Genomic DNA, 12,834 nt, shown 5'->3' with positions numbered 1-12,834 from the left:
GTAACCTATTTAAAAAAACACTCTTCTGGAAAGAAAGGGTGCTTCAAAAGGGGGCTGCGCACGCGCGACGACCCAAGAAAAGGACCGAGCATTGTGTTGGTGACCCCAAGTTTACAAAATTAAGTTGGTCCCTTACGAGAGACACCCAGAAAACGAAAGTAAACTAGTTAATTTGTACAAACTTTATAAATGTAACTTTACTGTTCCTTTACAATTTACAACTTTAGCTAACTTTGTTACTTAATACACAACAAGTTGCAATACACTACTTAAACGTAACATCTGCCGCTTTTTGATTGTATACTACCTCAAGCACTCAAGCTTTCTTATTAAGTATACACCGAATGCAAATATGGCGGACCACTCAGTCGGCGCCCGGGACGAGTCGCATGAAAGCGAGGCCAGTTAGGCTTTGATGTTTTGTTTTGACAATGCTTCCCCAAAAAAGTCTTGCTTCGTCGTCGGTCTGGTCTGTTTTATTTAGCTGTGGCTACGAGCTGCTGTGTTTCTGAACGCCACGAGAAGGGATATAAATTTTCCACCGTTCGCCTCTTAAGCTTAGGGAAAATAGTGGATCAATGCAATTTGTTGAGACGAAGGAAAGGAGTTCACGATCGCCGCAGGAACTAAAGTATATTCGCTACATTTCACATTAGAAGATCTTAGAAAAATCGTATAAATGACGAGCTTATGTGGTGTTTGGTGGTGTTCCAACACGATTTGCATGGCCAGTACCTTCCCCGAAGTAAAGAAAAGCTCCTCTTGAAAATCATCCTCTGTCTCAAAGGAAGAAGTCGACTTCGCGTCCACTCGCACGGAATCGGACGAAACAAATACTACGGTGTAATATCCAAGCTTATTATATGGCTGTGTCTCACAAGGACTGGGAACTATCGAATTCACGAATTTGATTGGCTGAAATCGATATTGACCGCGGTCTAGATTTTCCCATCTAGACCGGCATCTAGACCGGTTTCATTTTGCGTTGAAAAAGTAGCAAACTAAAATGCAAAAATGTTTCCCATTTTCTTTTATTTTCTTCTCAATCATTTATGGAAATGCCAAAAAGCCTGATGACAAAAAAAAAAGTAAAGAGGACGAGCAAATTTCGGCAGGTTTAAGTTAAGCTCATCGCCGTTCGGAAGCAAAATGTTAGCAAACCAGTTACATTAAACGAATTAAAGTTTTCTTCTTTATCATATAATAAACATCTTATTAACAGAGCTAAGTCGGTCTGTATGGGAGAATCTTGACCTCGGTCGTGTGTACAGACCTCACTGCGTTCGGTCTGTACTCACGACCTCGGTCAAGATTCTCCCATACAGACCTCCAGCTCGGTTAACAAGAGCTAAGAATGAACTTCGACTCCCCCCCATCGTTGTATCCAGTGAATGCTTCGAGCCAAATGAGAACGACTTGGAGCTAAATGCGGTCGCTTACACATTTTCTAAGGTCTTCCATGGCCAGCCCGAACGAACAAACTTAAACAGTTCCCTCGGCGATCGTGAACTACTTTCCTTCGTCTGTTTTCCCTGAGAGGCGGCCGCGGAAACGAAAAAAAAACAAAACACTTCCTCTGCTGTGGACGATTTCAATTCCTTCTGGTGACATTCAGGAACACAGAAACTCATAGGGAGGGCGAAACAAAAACAGACCAGCTCGACGGCGAAGCAAGACTTTTCTGTCAAAACAAAACATCAAAGCCTGACTAGCCTCGCTTGCATGCGACTCGTCCCGGGCGACAACCGAGCGGTCCGCCATATTTGCATTCGGTGTATAACGAGTACAAAAACGATGTTTTGAGGCGAATGCTTATCTTTACAGTCTACAAGTTTTAAGCTGCACAAAACGTCAAGTTGTCAGCTGGGATGGGCAAAGTTATCAATCAGTAGTGGAAGATATCTATCACTAATAGAATGTTATAAAATATTTTTGGTCTAATTCATCTCAAGTTTAATGACGTTTTGGAATTAACTCAACTCAACTCAACAGGAGGAAATAATTATTATAAGCTTATGTTAAAGACGGGAAAGTTAACGCATATATTTCCTCCAACCTTCTTTACCAGAATACGTTAATTAAGGCGGGGTCTACCTGAAATATGCCCTTTTTTGCACAGCTGTCACAACTCTGATTTCATCAAAACCCTAACTAACTATATATTACTGAAAAGCCAATTCAGTTGCAAACCAGCAACTGAATATTAATGACACCGATGTTGGCTCCCGCAAACAGTGCCTGGGTTTGCTGACTTTGCTGGCTTTGCTGTGTAGTAGAAATTACACCATTAAACACAAGCGAGTTTTATTATCTGGATGAACTGTACGGTAATGAACTTGTGTTCGTACTCAGTTTTGTCTCTTCAAACAACACTGATGTAGAAACTGCAGAGCAGTTTATAACCTTCTGCACACAAGGTATGTTTGTGATTTCTCCGGTTTAACCAACTTCTCCCAGAAACTCTGGAAACTCGAAGAGAACATTTATATCGTACCTTGTCTTCTTCATTTGTAAGGAGTGTTGACTTTCTGTCTTTGCCGTTTCGGAGTGAGTTGACGACTAAAGTAGTTCTGTATCGGACAGTTTGTCTGGATAGTAAAATTCGCTCTCAGAATGTTCACTTTCATTACTCATTTTGGAGAGAACAAAATTTTGCAGCAACAAAATTGTTTTTAAATATAGAAGAACCGTAGCCAGGACAAAACATATTAAAAATTTATAAAAAACGTTCACTGGCTATATAAAGTTAAAACTTTCGAGCTTTCGGCTGCCAGACTACAGCCTTCGATGGATAAAAAATGGAAAAGATAACAACTACAAATATATACAAAAATAGGTGGAACTATAAAAAGAATATATTCAAATGGAAAAATATAAGTGTTAACAAACTAGTTGTTCTTTTTTAAAAGAATAGAGTACTGATTGGGGAGCGGTCTAGAATTGTTATCTGCATGATCTATCGAAGCGGTGTGCCATGATTCTAACGTCTTGCGAATACCTGAAGAACCCTTGTCAATCACTTGGGAATTTTTAAAGTCAATAGAGTGATTTGAAGACCAAGCGTGTTTAGCGATGTTGGAACCTCTTGCGTAAGACATCACATTCCTCATGTGTTCTTTTTTTCTCGTTTCAAAGCATCTGCCAGTCTCGCCTACATAACTCCATGGGCAGTCGGCACAGGATATTTTATAGACCACATTTGGTTGAAGTTCAATCGGAGGTCGAGATTTAGGAGAAGGAAACTCCTGTTGTAATGTCTTGACTGGCTTACTGACAACTCGAATATCATGTTTTTGAAGAAGTCTATTTAAAGGCTGAGAAATTCCATTAATGTAGGGGAGGACTGCATAACTAGAGGAAACGGGGGGGTGTGGCCCATTTGAAAAACATACAAACAAGTTCCTCAGGTGCTGGGATGGAATTTGTGCGCCGAGTAGAAGATTTCCTCTTTAGAATGTTGGAGATGACATTTTGGGGGTAATTGTTAGAACGCAGAGCATCGGTGACATGATTAAGTTCAGCCTCTTTTCCTTGTTTCGTGCTCGGCAGTTTAGTTGCACGATGTAATAAAGTTTCAGCTGTACTGATCTTATGTCGTTTGTCATGGTGGGAGAAGAAATCCATATACCTATCGGTATGGGTTGGTTTTCGATATACATCAATAATGAGAGCATTATCCTTGCGAGTAACCAAGGTGTCCAGGAAAGCGATCTGCTTATTATTTTCTTCTTCAATAGTGAAGGAGATGTGTTGATCGATAGCGTTGAGTGTGTTATGAAAAGAGTCGACTGCGTTTCTTTTAATGATGCAAAAACTATCGTCAACATACCGTTTCCATACTTTAGGTGGAACGGGAGTTGTGTAGATGGCCATCTCTTCGATTGCTTCCATACATAAATTGGCAACCACAGGACTAACCGGACTGCCCATAGCACAGCCATGGATCTGTTTCCATTAGTTTATTAACACTTATATTTTTTCATTTGAATATATTCTTTTTATAGTTCCACCTATTTTTGTATGTATTTGTAGTTGTTATCTTTTCCATTTTTTATCCATCGAAGGCTGTAGTCTGGCAGCCGAAAGCTCGAAAGTTTTAACTTTATATAGCCAGTGAACGTTTTATATAAATTTTTAAAATTGTTTTTGTCATTAAGTTGCATCGATTTTGCCGTGCGCGTTTCTAGTGGGGCCGTACGCATTTCTAGTAGGGCCTGTTCGTGTTTTTCCGGCCCTATCACTTCGACGCGCACGGCCCTCATACGGGACCTTTTCTCTTATGATTTTCCAAGGAAATTGCGCGGAGCCGGGGCAGTACGGGTCATATGATAAAGTGATTTATTTATTTTATTTTTTAATTTTATTTAATCAGATAATTTTAATTTTTAATTTACTTGTATACAATTTTTGCCATCTTATTAGTATACTACTGTCCCACCGTCTATTCGTGTGTGTAATATATATTCTCAAGGGAGTTTTAACATGGGGCTAACCTGTGTAGTTTTGTTGTCGCTGCTTTGTTTTTACTCATTCATCTTGTCACGTCTATTCATTTACATCCTGAATAAACCTTTATTGCATTGTATCTACTTGATAACCCTCTCCACCCCCACCAAACAAGACCCCAAGAACGGGATTAAAGGGAGTGACACCCGTCTACGACAGCAAACTCACCCATGATACGGGGTGAGGATAGAGAGGTAGCCATTACAGTTCAGTGCCTCGTACCAGTAATATAACACAAGTAAACTTAGTTAACACCGGTGAAAGTAAAACAGGTCAAGTGGTGGTGCCAACTAATGATGGCTTATGTCATGTAAATCGGCCTCAAAGTGTAGTACCTTTTACGTGATTCAAACAAGTGGTCAGCGTTCCTGTGTAACCGAAACAGAAGCCTCATGCATGTTTACATCAGACTAGCCTATTCCCCACCCCCCTCCACACAGGCCACGCTTTTGAGATGCACTTGTAAAACTTTTGCCATGAACGGACTACGAAAGTACCAAGATTACTATGATACCCACTATCAAAATAACACCCATTTGAAAACAATACGAACGTGACGAGGTTTCGAAATGAAATTCATGTAAACGGGTGGTGAGGTCATTATGCATGAGGTCTGTCATCTAGTGCACCATAACTTTGGACTGTTGAATCCCTAACGCGAGCTCCCGATTGCTTAACGATCTCGGTCTCGATTATGACAAAATGCAAAAACATATGAATGAGGAATCCGAGGTACATCGGTGGACCTGCCTCAATGAGAATCTTCATACTTTCCTCATTGATTTCACACCTGGAGGAAAAGAGGAGTGAAATAAGTAATTAAATGTAGCTTAGAAGTCATCAATCACTCTGGTAACTTCAGAACGACCAGTGTTCGCCTCCAGGATTTTTTGGATCGTGTGGGTGACTAATGTAACCTCCCTATGATTGGTTAATGGTTGCCTTTGGAAACCATAGACCAATCATAGTTCATGCTGAATGCCCTAAGCGATGTTAGAATTCCTAGCTAAGGCCCAAAGCTGTTGGTGCGAAGTTGAGCACTATTCTAACTTCCATATCTCGAATGGTTTTTTTTTTTCTTCACTTCTGATAAATGCAGCTGCAGGGAAATTCGCATCATGTCACGCAAGACCTAGCTCGTCGCGGCGAATCTTTAATAACGGGTACATGTCCCGAGAACAGTCTGTCACACAACGCTTGTAACTGTTGATCGGTTCGTTGCATGCCATATGCTATGCATCTTTGTCACGCTGTTTTCCAGAAAGCTGCGAGAATCGCATTCGAAAAGAAAACGAAGAAAACGTGAAAGTAGTGAAGAATGACGGTTTCATATCGGGTGGAAGGAAATACAATCAACCGATATTCCCCATCCAAAAAAGAACGAACGAAAGAAATAAACGACAAAGAGAGGAAAGTAAACAACTTAATACATACAGGCACAAAGAAAAACAAAGTACTATTGACAGTACTACTATATTTCTACACAAACCTGAGTCTGCTGTCTAGCGGTCCCACGTATTGATCAATCAGACTTTCTAAAAACGCTCCGAGTATTGCCAACATAGCAGCGGGAACCAGAAAGTGATTTATCCTCACGCCACGATTTTTCTGGGGCAGAGATCGTGCGTCGACTTTCAGGAACAGGCCCATAAGAAATAAAGTTGAAATGCAGCGGGCAGCATCCCTTGCAACGAGAAGGACAAAGTATGGTGGGTCATCAATGTCCTCTCTTTCATTTGCAGTAACTGCCCAATAGCCAGCGATGGGCGCTTTAATCATCCAACAGGCAAATCCAACTGCACCCAAACAACAAACCTACGAAGAAACCCAATGAAAGAGGTTTCTAAGTTCAAGTTCCGCGCACAGGCATTACCAGGGATGACTTTGTTTTAATCCTCTTGGTGGTAACTGGAGGCAGTGAAAAAGCTAAGGCCCTATAGCTAATTTAAATAAGAGATATATATTTTTTGATATATGATTTTGGTTTTAATAGTTTATTTTGTCGGAAATCCAAATGCAATCCATTTTTTATAGGAAGGAAGTTGCTATATACCATGATTATAGCTAATTAAGCGATTTAACTGATTTCTTCAGTTGAATAAAGAAACGGTTGTACACAGAACTTATGGGTCAATGGATAGACGCACAACGCCTGCTTCCACAAAAATGGAGAAAGGAAAGCGCTGCATGTGTGCATGGCTACAAGAAGGGGACTATAACTGTAGTCACCGACCGAGAAGTGACGTTTTTGCTGCATATAATGAAGTTGGCAAATGAACGCTGTCCTTTAAGTCAATAAGATATGTAGTTCAAAGAAACTTCATGCTGCATGCACCTTACCATAATTTTAATTCCAGATGACCCCATCTTCATGTTCCGGTCTGATTCTAAATCATTGCTTCCCAGAAAAAGCGCACCGCAGACAACGATTGCCAAGTTCACGATGATGGCGAACACATTGACCCATGCGGGCGTGTTAAGCTTTGGTACATAATAAAGAGCGCAGCAAATCGGTGCAGACATACTCATAAAACCAAGCATAAATCCCAGAGTTCTGCGTCTTTGTTCCGGTATAGTTAGATTTCTGGCGACAGGTTGTTGGATTTCGCCGCCTTCTCCTTCCCTTTCGTCCTCCAAGGAATGCTCCAGGAATAACAGTGAGCATAAGAGGCGGTAATCTATGATCAACGCTTTGTAGAAAGCCACAAAGACATCGAACCAAGGACCGAACATCACTCTAGTATGACTTAACTCGACATCACTGTCCTCGTTGACTTGAGAGTCCACCCACTCGATGAAGTTGAAAAACGCCAGTGTTTTAAAGTAAAACTGGGCATTTTCTCTGTACCGTGGACAGATCGTCTTAAATCGCAGAACAACGATATAGACGAACGCTTGGACGATTTTCTGGACAAGGAAAGTTGACTTGTCTGCGAGAACAAGAGGCCACAACTTCCGTAGTGCTTCTAAAGGTTCTTCTTTCTTGGAAGCATTAGCTGCGACAAGAAGAAATATCTCGGCGATGATCAGTGGCATTGTAATTGCTCCAACGACAAGTCCCATTGAAGGCTGCTGTTGAGCCAAAGTAGACTGATTGCCCGCGTCTTCCGGTTTGGAGAAGAAAAGTGAGGCCCCAGCGAAAATGAAAGCTATTCCAACCAGAAACCCTGTCGCAAGGCGGAAGTAAATCTTTAACGCTTGGTCGCCTGAATTGGTGAAAATATTGACGCAAACCATTAATGTTCCTATCAGAAAAAGGATAAGCGTGGCTTGAGATGTAAACACTTTGACACACGCTTTGAAACAAACGCCCAAGATGCTCAAGACAAGAATGACCAAGTAGAACAGCAAGGCATAAGATGCCGCGATGATCTGAGAAGCTGACACCGTCGTGTTGAGATCGCGTGCTGTGACATTCTCACAAGGAAAGTTGTGCGTCATGTCTGAGGAAACACCGCTACCAACCCAATTCATTTTCACGTTGAGCTTGAGCGGGAAGTTGGAAGCTTTCTCTGATATCCTAACCTGGAGACAGCTTTGCCGTCTTCTCCCTTTATTTGCTTTGTAAGTTGATACCACTCCGTGCAAGGGAATTTTCCCAGATTAACGAGCTGACTAAAATATCTATATATTGATGTTTTTCCCAGAATCAAATTTGACAGGGTCGCTTGTAACTTCCTCCCTTTACAATTTAGCTGCTCGGGGCTACGTGTTTAGACGGATGTAAAGAAACAGAACACAAACTGGTGCGTGTTGTCAGCGTTACGTAAACTTTCATTCGCTAATTACGACAGCGGCTTGCGGTCCACTATAGCTCTAATTATAATCTCTCAGTAGACTAGTGATAGATGTTCAGTGACCCCGATATTTACAGTTAACGTCAACTTAATTATATTGTAATTTGCCACCATGCAATAAAAGATCTCTGTATCAACATGGACGTAAACGTACGTAAATTGTAGCTTTATTTATGAGGGAAAAACAGCGACCATTTCATAAATGTAAACATTGCGGATGGATACACCATCAAGTCCACCCCAGACCTCAAATTGCGCGGGGTTACACTGGATGATAAGCTTAAATTCAGTAAACATGTAAGTGATATATGTAAACAGGCAAGCAAGAGAGTTAGTGTCTTAGTACGCCTTAGGAAGATGATCCCAACAGAAGCCAAGCTCCAACTATACAAAGCGGCAATTCTACCTAATCTCACGTATTGTCATACAGTGTGGCATTTCTGTAAAGCATCTGATACTAGAAAACTAGAAAGGGTGCAAGAGCGGGCACTACGTGCAGTATACGATAGCAAGACGGCAGATTATGATGAACTATTAAGTAAGGCAAAGCTGCCTAGTTTAGTAAATAGACGCCTACAAGACATACTGATGTTAGTGTACAAGGTTAAACATTTACTACCATGGCACCTAAACACATGTATGATATATTTTACAAGCAATTTAAGAATTATGATTTGCGTAGTAGCGATTTTCCTATACCTAGATTTAACACTGTAAACTATGGTAAACATAACATAAGATATTTAGGACCCTATCTCTGGGGAAAAGTAGACAAAGACCTTCGCAACAAAACAAGCCTTCGTGAATTTAAAAAAGCAGTTCGGGCCATGTACCTAACAGATGTGTTGGACGGAAGATGCAGCTGCTATGCTTGCTCAACATAATAAAAATACAACCAATTTAAGTAATCTTGAACTTATATTTAACTAATTAGACCTATAAAACAAATTTTTAATTATTAACTTCCTATATATTTTATATAATATTAGTATTTTATATTTTATATTTGTATTTATGTTAGTGTCCCCAATTAATTATCTTTAGCTAAATACTCCGACACTCAAATAAAGTTTATGTATGTATGTATGTATGTATGTATGTATGTATGTATGTATGTATGTATGTATGTCCATTTCCTATTCTTGATATTGAATACCAATAATTACTGTATTTATTATAACTGTCTCTTTTCACAATTTCTTTCACCATTAGCCCTACTTATCACTAGTTCGACTCATTTTACTTACTTATGTGATTCAGTGTTAAACTAATTTTATTCTTTCTTTCTATTGTGACTTAATGTATTATTTCTCAATGCCCGCCACGATTAGCCTACGCTACACGCGAGTAGTGTAAATTGTAATTTGAAATTTGTAATGGAAATAAATGAACTGTTAACTTTGCGTACCAATTCGCTACTGTATTGTACTGGTTTTTCGAAGTTATGGTCATGATTACGCTTTATCCTGTGAGCCTCAGTTAATATTCGATGAAAGTTTTTTTTCTTTTCTGTATTGCTGGATTTACAAGATAGTTGCAGGCAAGCTCAGGTAGGACCCTGAGTAATGCACCAAGCTGTTGGAGCGAATCTGAAATCGTTGCAGAAAAGGTTTGCTTTCTGGTCGGAACTGTAATGAAAAAGCATAGTTTATTTAGGAAGCAAATGACGTCGTTTCTCCTGATTAACACAAAGTATGCGTGGTTTTGAAATAGTAACTGCTGTTTGCTGTGAACATAAAAAAGGACAGCCCATTTCTGTATAGGCATGTTTCACCGCAGAGTATTTTCATAAGGGGAAAATGATTGTTTGCCTGATTATATTTAAATAAGAAGAGCTGACAATAAAAGATATTCATTTATGTGCTCAATTAAATCTTTAATCGTATCTATAACGAAATTCTTCATCGTGATTAGTTCTCCGCGCGCCTATTTGCCCCAAATCGGCGCGCGATCACATGGATGTCCAATTACAGGTATCCAATTTGAACTTTTTGTAATTGGACACCTGTAATTGGATACCCACGTGATTCGCACGTCAATTTCGTGCGCTTTAATGGCTTTCAGTTTGCAATGTTTCCTACAGTTTTCAAAACTTATGAAACGCTGTATCGTTTTCGCTCAAAAGAAGTTCTCAAAAGACATTTTTAATTCCGAAATTTGTTTTAGATACGATTAATCAGTAATTGGACCCCGTGTCGTAAAATTTAGGGAGTAATGGTGCTTGTAATTTCAAATCGGATTCGCTCTTCGCGCTTGTCCGATTTTGAAATTACTCGCGCGATTACTCCCTGAATTGTACGACACGAGGTCCAATTACTATTACTTATGAAAACTTCATTTTTTTTATATAGATATTGGTTCAGTGACCAAGCGTGAGGGCGGCATGGCTAAATATTGACCAATTAAGTTTATCTTTTTTATGAACCGAGACGGAACCGAGGTCCGATTAGTATTTGGAAAACACTATTCTGGAAAGAAAGGGTGCTTCCTAAGGGGGCTGTGCGACGACCCAAAAAAGTGACCGAGCATCTTGTAGGCGATCCCCAAGTTTACAAAATCAAGTTGGTCCCTAGCTTACGAGAAGCGCGCAGAAAACCAAAGTAAACTAGTAAATTTGTACAAACTTTACAAATGTAACTTGACTGTTCCTTTACAATTTACAACTTTAGCTAACTTTTTGAATTGAGGACGTTCGCGCGAAAATTTTCCTGTCGATAGATTTCTTTTAAGATTAAACTGCAATCAGATAATGAGTTACTTGTGTCAGAAATGCAAAAAAAAATTGGGGGTCACCGACTTCGTTTCACAGATATAGCGTGTGGAAAACTACCCTGATTTTGAAAAATTGACGCACGGTCAGCATGGTCTACAGGGGTTTATAGTTAACAAGAAGATCTGTTAGATCTTATAACCGCGCTTTTAAAATTTAACTGTTTTCTTAGTACTACAGTCGCAACGCAGTGCATATTCCAAAGCAATCTTTGATGATTCATTGATTACTGTAGACATCACAGCACTTAATCAACACAAACTCTATCATCGCACCATCAGTCGTAGCCGTTGTGACATCTCCGATGACGTAATAGTCTTAATCTGGAACTTTCTTCGGGATATGTATGGGCATGAAGATACGAACACTATTACAAACCGCTTTCTTTCTTTAAAGTCACGATTAAATTTAATTGTTTTTTTCCCTTGAGTTAAGGGTTAGCAAAGAAGTCACACGAGTCACATAATTCAAGAATTGCGTTATCTACGGCTATCTTTACTACGGTGGTTATTTCCCTATCAATGACGTAATCTTTGCACGTTCTGACACGTTCTTTGCTTGGCTTGCATATATTCAATTTTCCTTCCGATCTATGAACTCGCGGCGATGTAACAGTCAAAGGATTTACTTCATTTGCCTAAAACCACAAGAAATACTCGCAAAATTACAAATAAATTAATGACCGTCGCTTCTGCCGAAATAAACTTGTAAAGTAAACACGATCTTATTTGTCACGTAGCAAAAGTGAAAGCTGCAACGTCAGCGCATTCCATGGCTGACGTAATACCTTTTTTCAGCGTATTTATTATTCCCTTTAAATCCAACGCTTTGATAAAACGAAAAGAAAATATATTTTACCCACAAAAAGAAAACAATATCCTTAAAATTGTCCGTGTATTTATGTTTTAACAGCTTCTGGCGGAAAAACATCACACGTTGCGTGACTCAAAGTTTGGCCGAGCGGAGGTCTGCGTCTGGTCACCGACAAAAAGAAAAAAAACAGGAAGATCTGTTACATCTTATAACCGCGCTTTTAAAATTTAACTGTTTTCTTAGCACTACAGTCGCAACGTAGTGTACATTCCAAAGCAATCCTTGATGATTCATTGATTACTGTAGACACCACATTACTTGATCAACACAAACTGTATTATTGCACCATCAGTTGTAACCGGTGTGAAATCTCCGATGACGTAATAGTCTTAATCTGGAACTTTCTTCGGGATACGTATGGGCATGAAGATACGAACACTATTAACAACAGCTTTCTTTCTTAAAAATCACGATTAAATTAAATAGTTTTTTCCCTTGAGTAAAGGGCTAGCAAAGAAGTCACACAAGTCACATAATTCAAGAATTGCGTTATCCACGGCTATCTTTAGTACGGTGGTTATTTCCCTACCAATGACGTAATCCTTGCACGTTCTGACAACTTCGTTGCTTGGCTTACAAATATTTAATTTTCCTTCCGATCTATGAACTCGCTGCGATGAAACAGCCAAAGAATTTACTTCATTTGCCTAAAACCACAAGAAATACTCGCAAAATTACAAATAAATTAATAAACGTCGCTTCTGGCGAAATAAACTTGCAAAGTAAACACGATCTTATTTGTCACGTAGCGAAAGTGAAAGCTGCAACGTCAACGCATTCCATGGCTGACGTAATACCTTTTTTTTAGCGTATTTATTATACCCTTTAAATCCAACGCTTTGATAAAACGAAAAGAAAATATATTTTATCCACAGAAAAGAAAACAAT

The 12,834-nt window shown here is 39.5% G+C and overlaps 1 protein-coding gene, 1 long non-coding RNA gene and 1 pseudogene across 2 annotated transcripts in view; all 3 read right to left on the bottom strand.

Annotated features, from left to right (window-relative positions):
• The window catches only part of LOC110065820 (uncharacterized), a 94,510-nt gene that overhangs the window by 21,347 nt on the left and 60,329 nt on the right, over positions 1-12,834 (bottom strand). The window lies entirely within an intron of this gene.
• On the bottom strand, positions 2,693-4,198 carry LOC149106311 (uncharacterized; annotated as a pseudogene).
• On the bottom strand, positions 4,553-8,296 carry LOC149106310 (uncharacterized). The gene is made up of 3 exons (XM_020773090.2): positions 6,847-8,296; positions 5,996-6,321; positions 4,553-5,296 (listed from the first exon to the last, which is right to left on the bottom strand). Exons 1-3 carry the CDS (start codon positions 7,978-7,980, stop codon positions 5,107-5,109), a joined length of 1,650 nt encoding a protein of 549 aa, XP_020628749.2. The 5' UTR covers positions 7,981-8,296; the 3' UTR covers positions 4,553-5,106.

This window comes from Orbicella faveolata, unplaced genomic scaffold (assembly GCF_042242905.1).
Source record: "Orbicella faveolata isolate gen_17 unplaced genomic scaffold, um_ofav_v1 contig_3, whole genome shotgun sequence".
NCBI classification, from domain to species: Eukaryota; Metazoa; Cnidaria; class Anthozoa; order Scleractinia; family Merulinidae; genus Orbicella; species Orbicella faveolata.
The sequence above is the reverse complement of the archived record's forward strand: the minus strand, read 5'-3'. Positions and strand labels throughout refer to the sequence as shown.

Excerpts from the sequence above, each read along its gene's own strand:
- LOC149106310 (XM_020773090.2), bottom strand. The coding sequence starts at position 7,980 with ATGAATTGGGTTGGTAGCGGTGTTTCCTCAGACATGACGCACAACTTT. Across the intron at positions 6,322-6,846 it reads CATCTGGAATTAAAATTATG|GTTTGTTGTTTGGGTGCAGT; the intron begins GTAAGGTGCATG and ends GTTTCTTCGTAG. Across the intron at positions 5,297-5,995 it reads CCGCTAGACAGCAGACTCAG|GTGTGAAATCAATGAGGAAA; the intron begins GTTTGTGTAGAA and ends CTTTTCCTCCAG.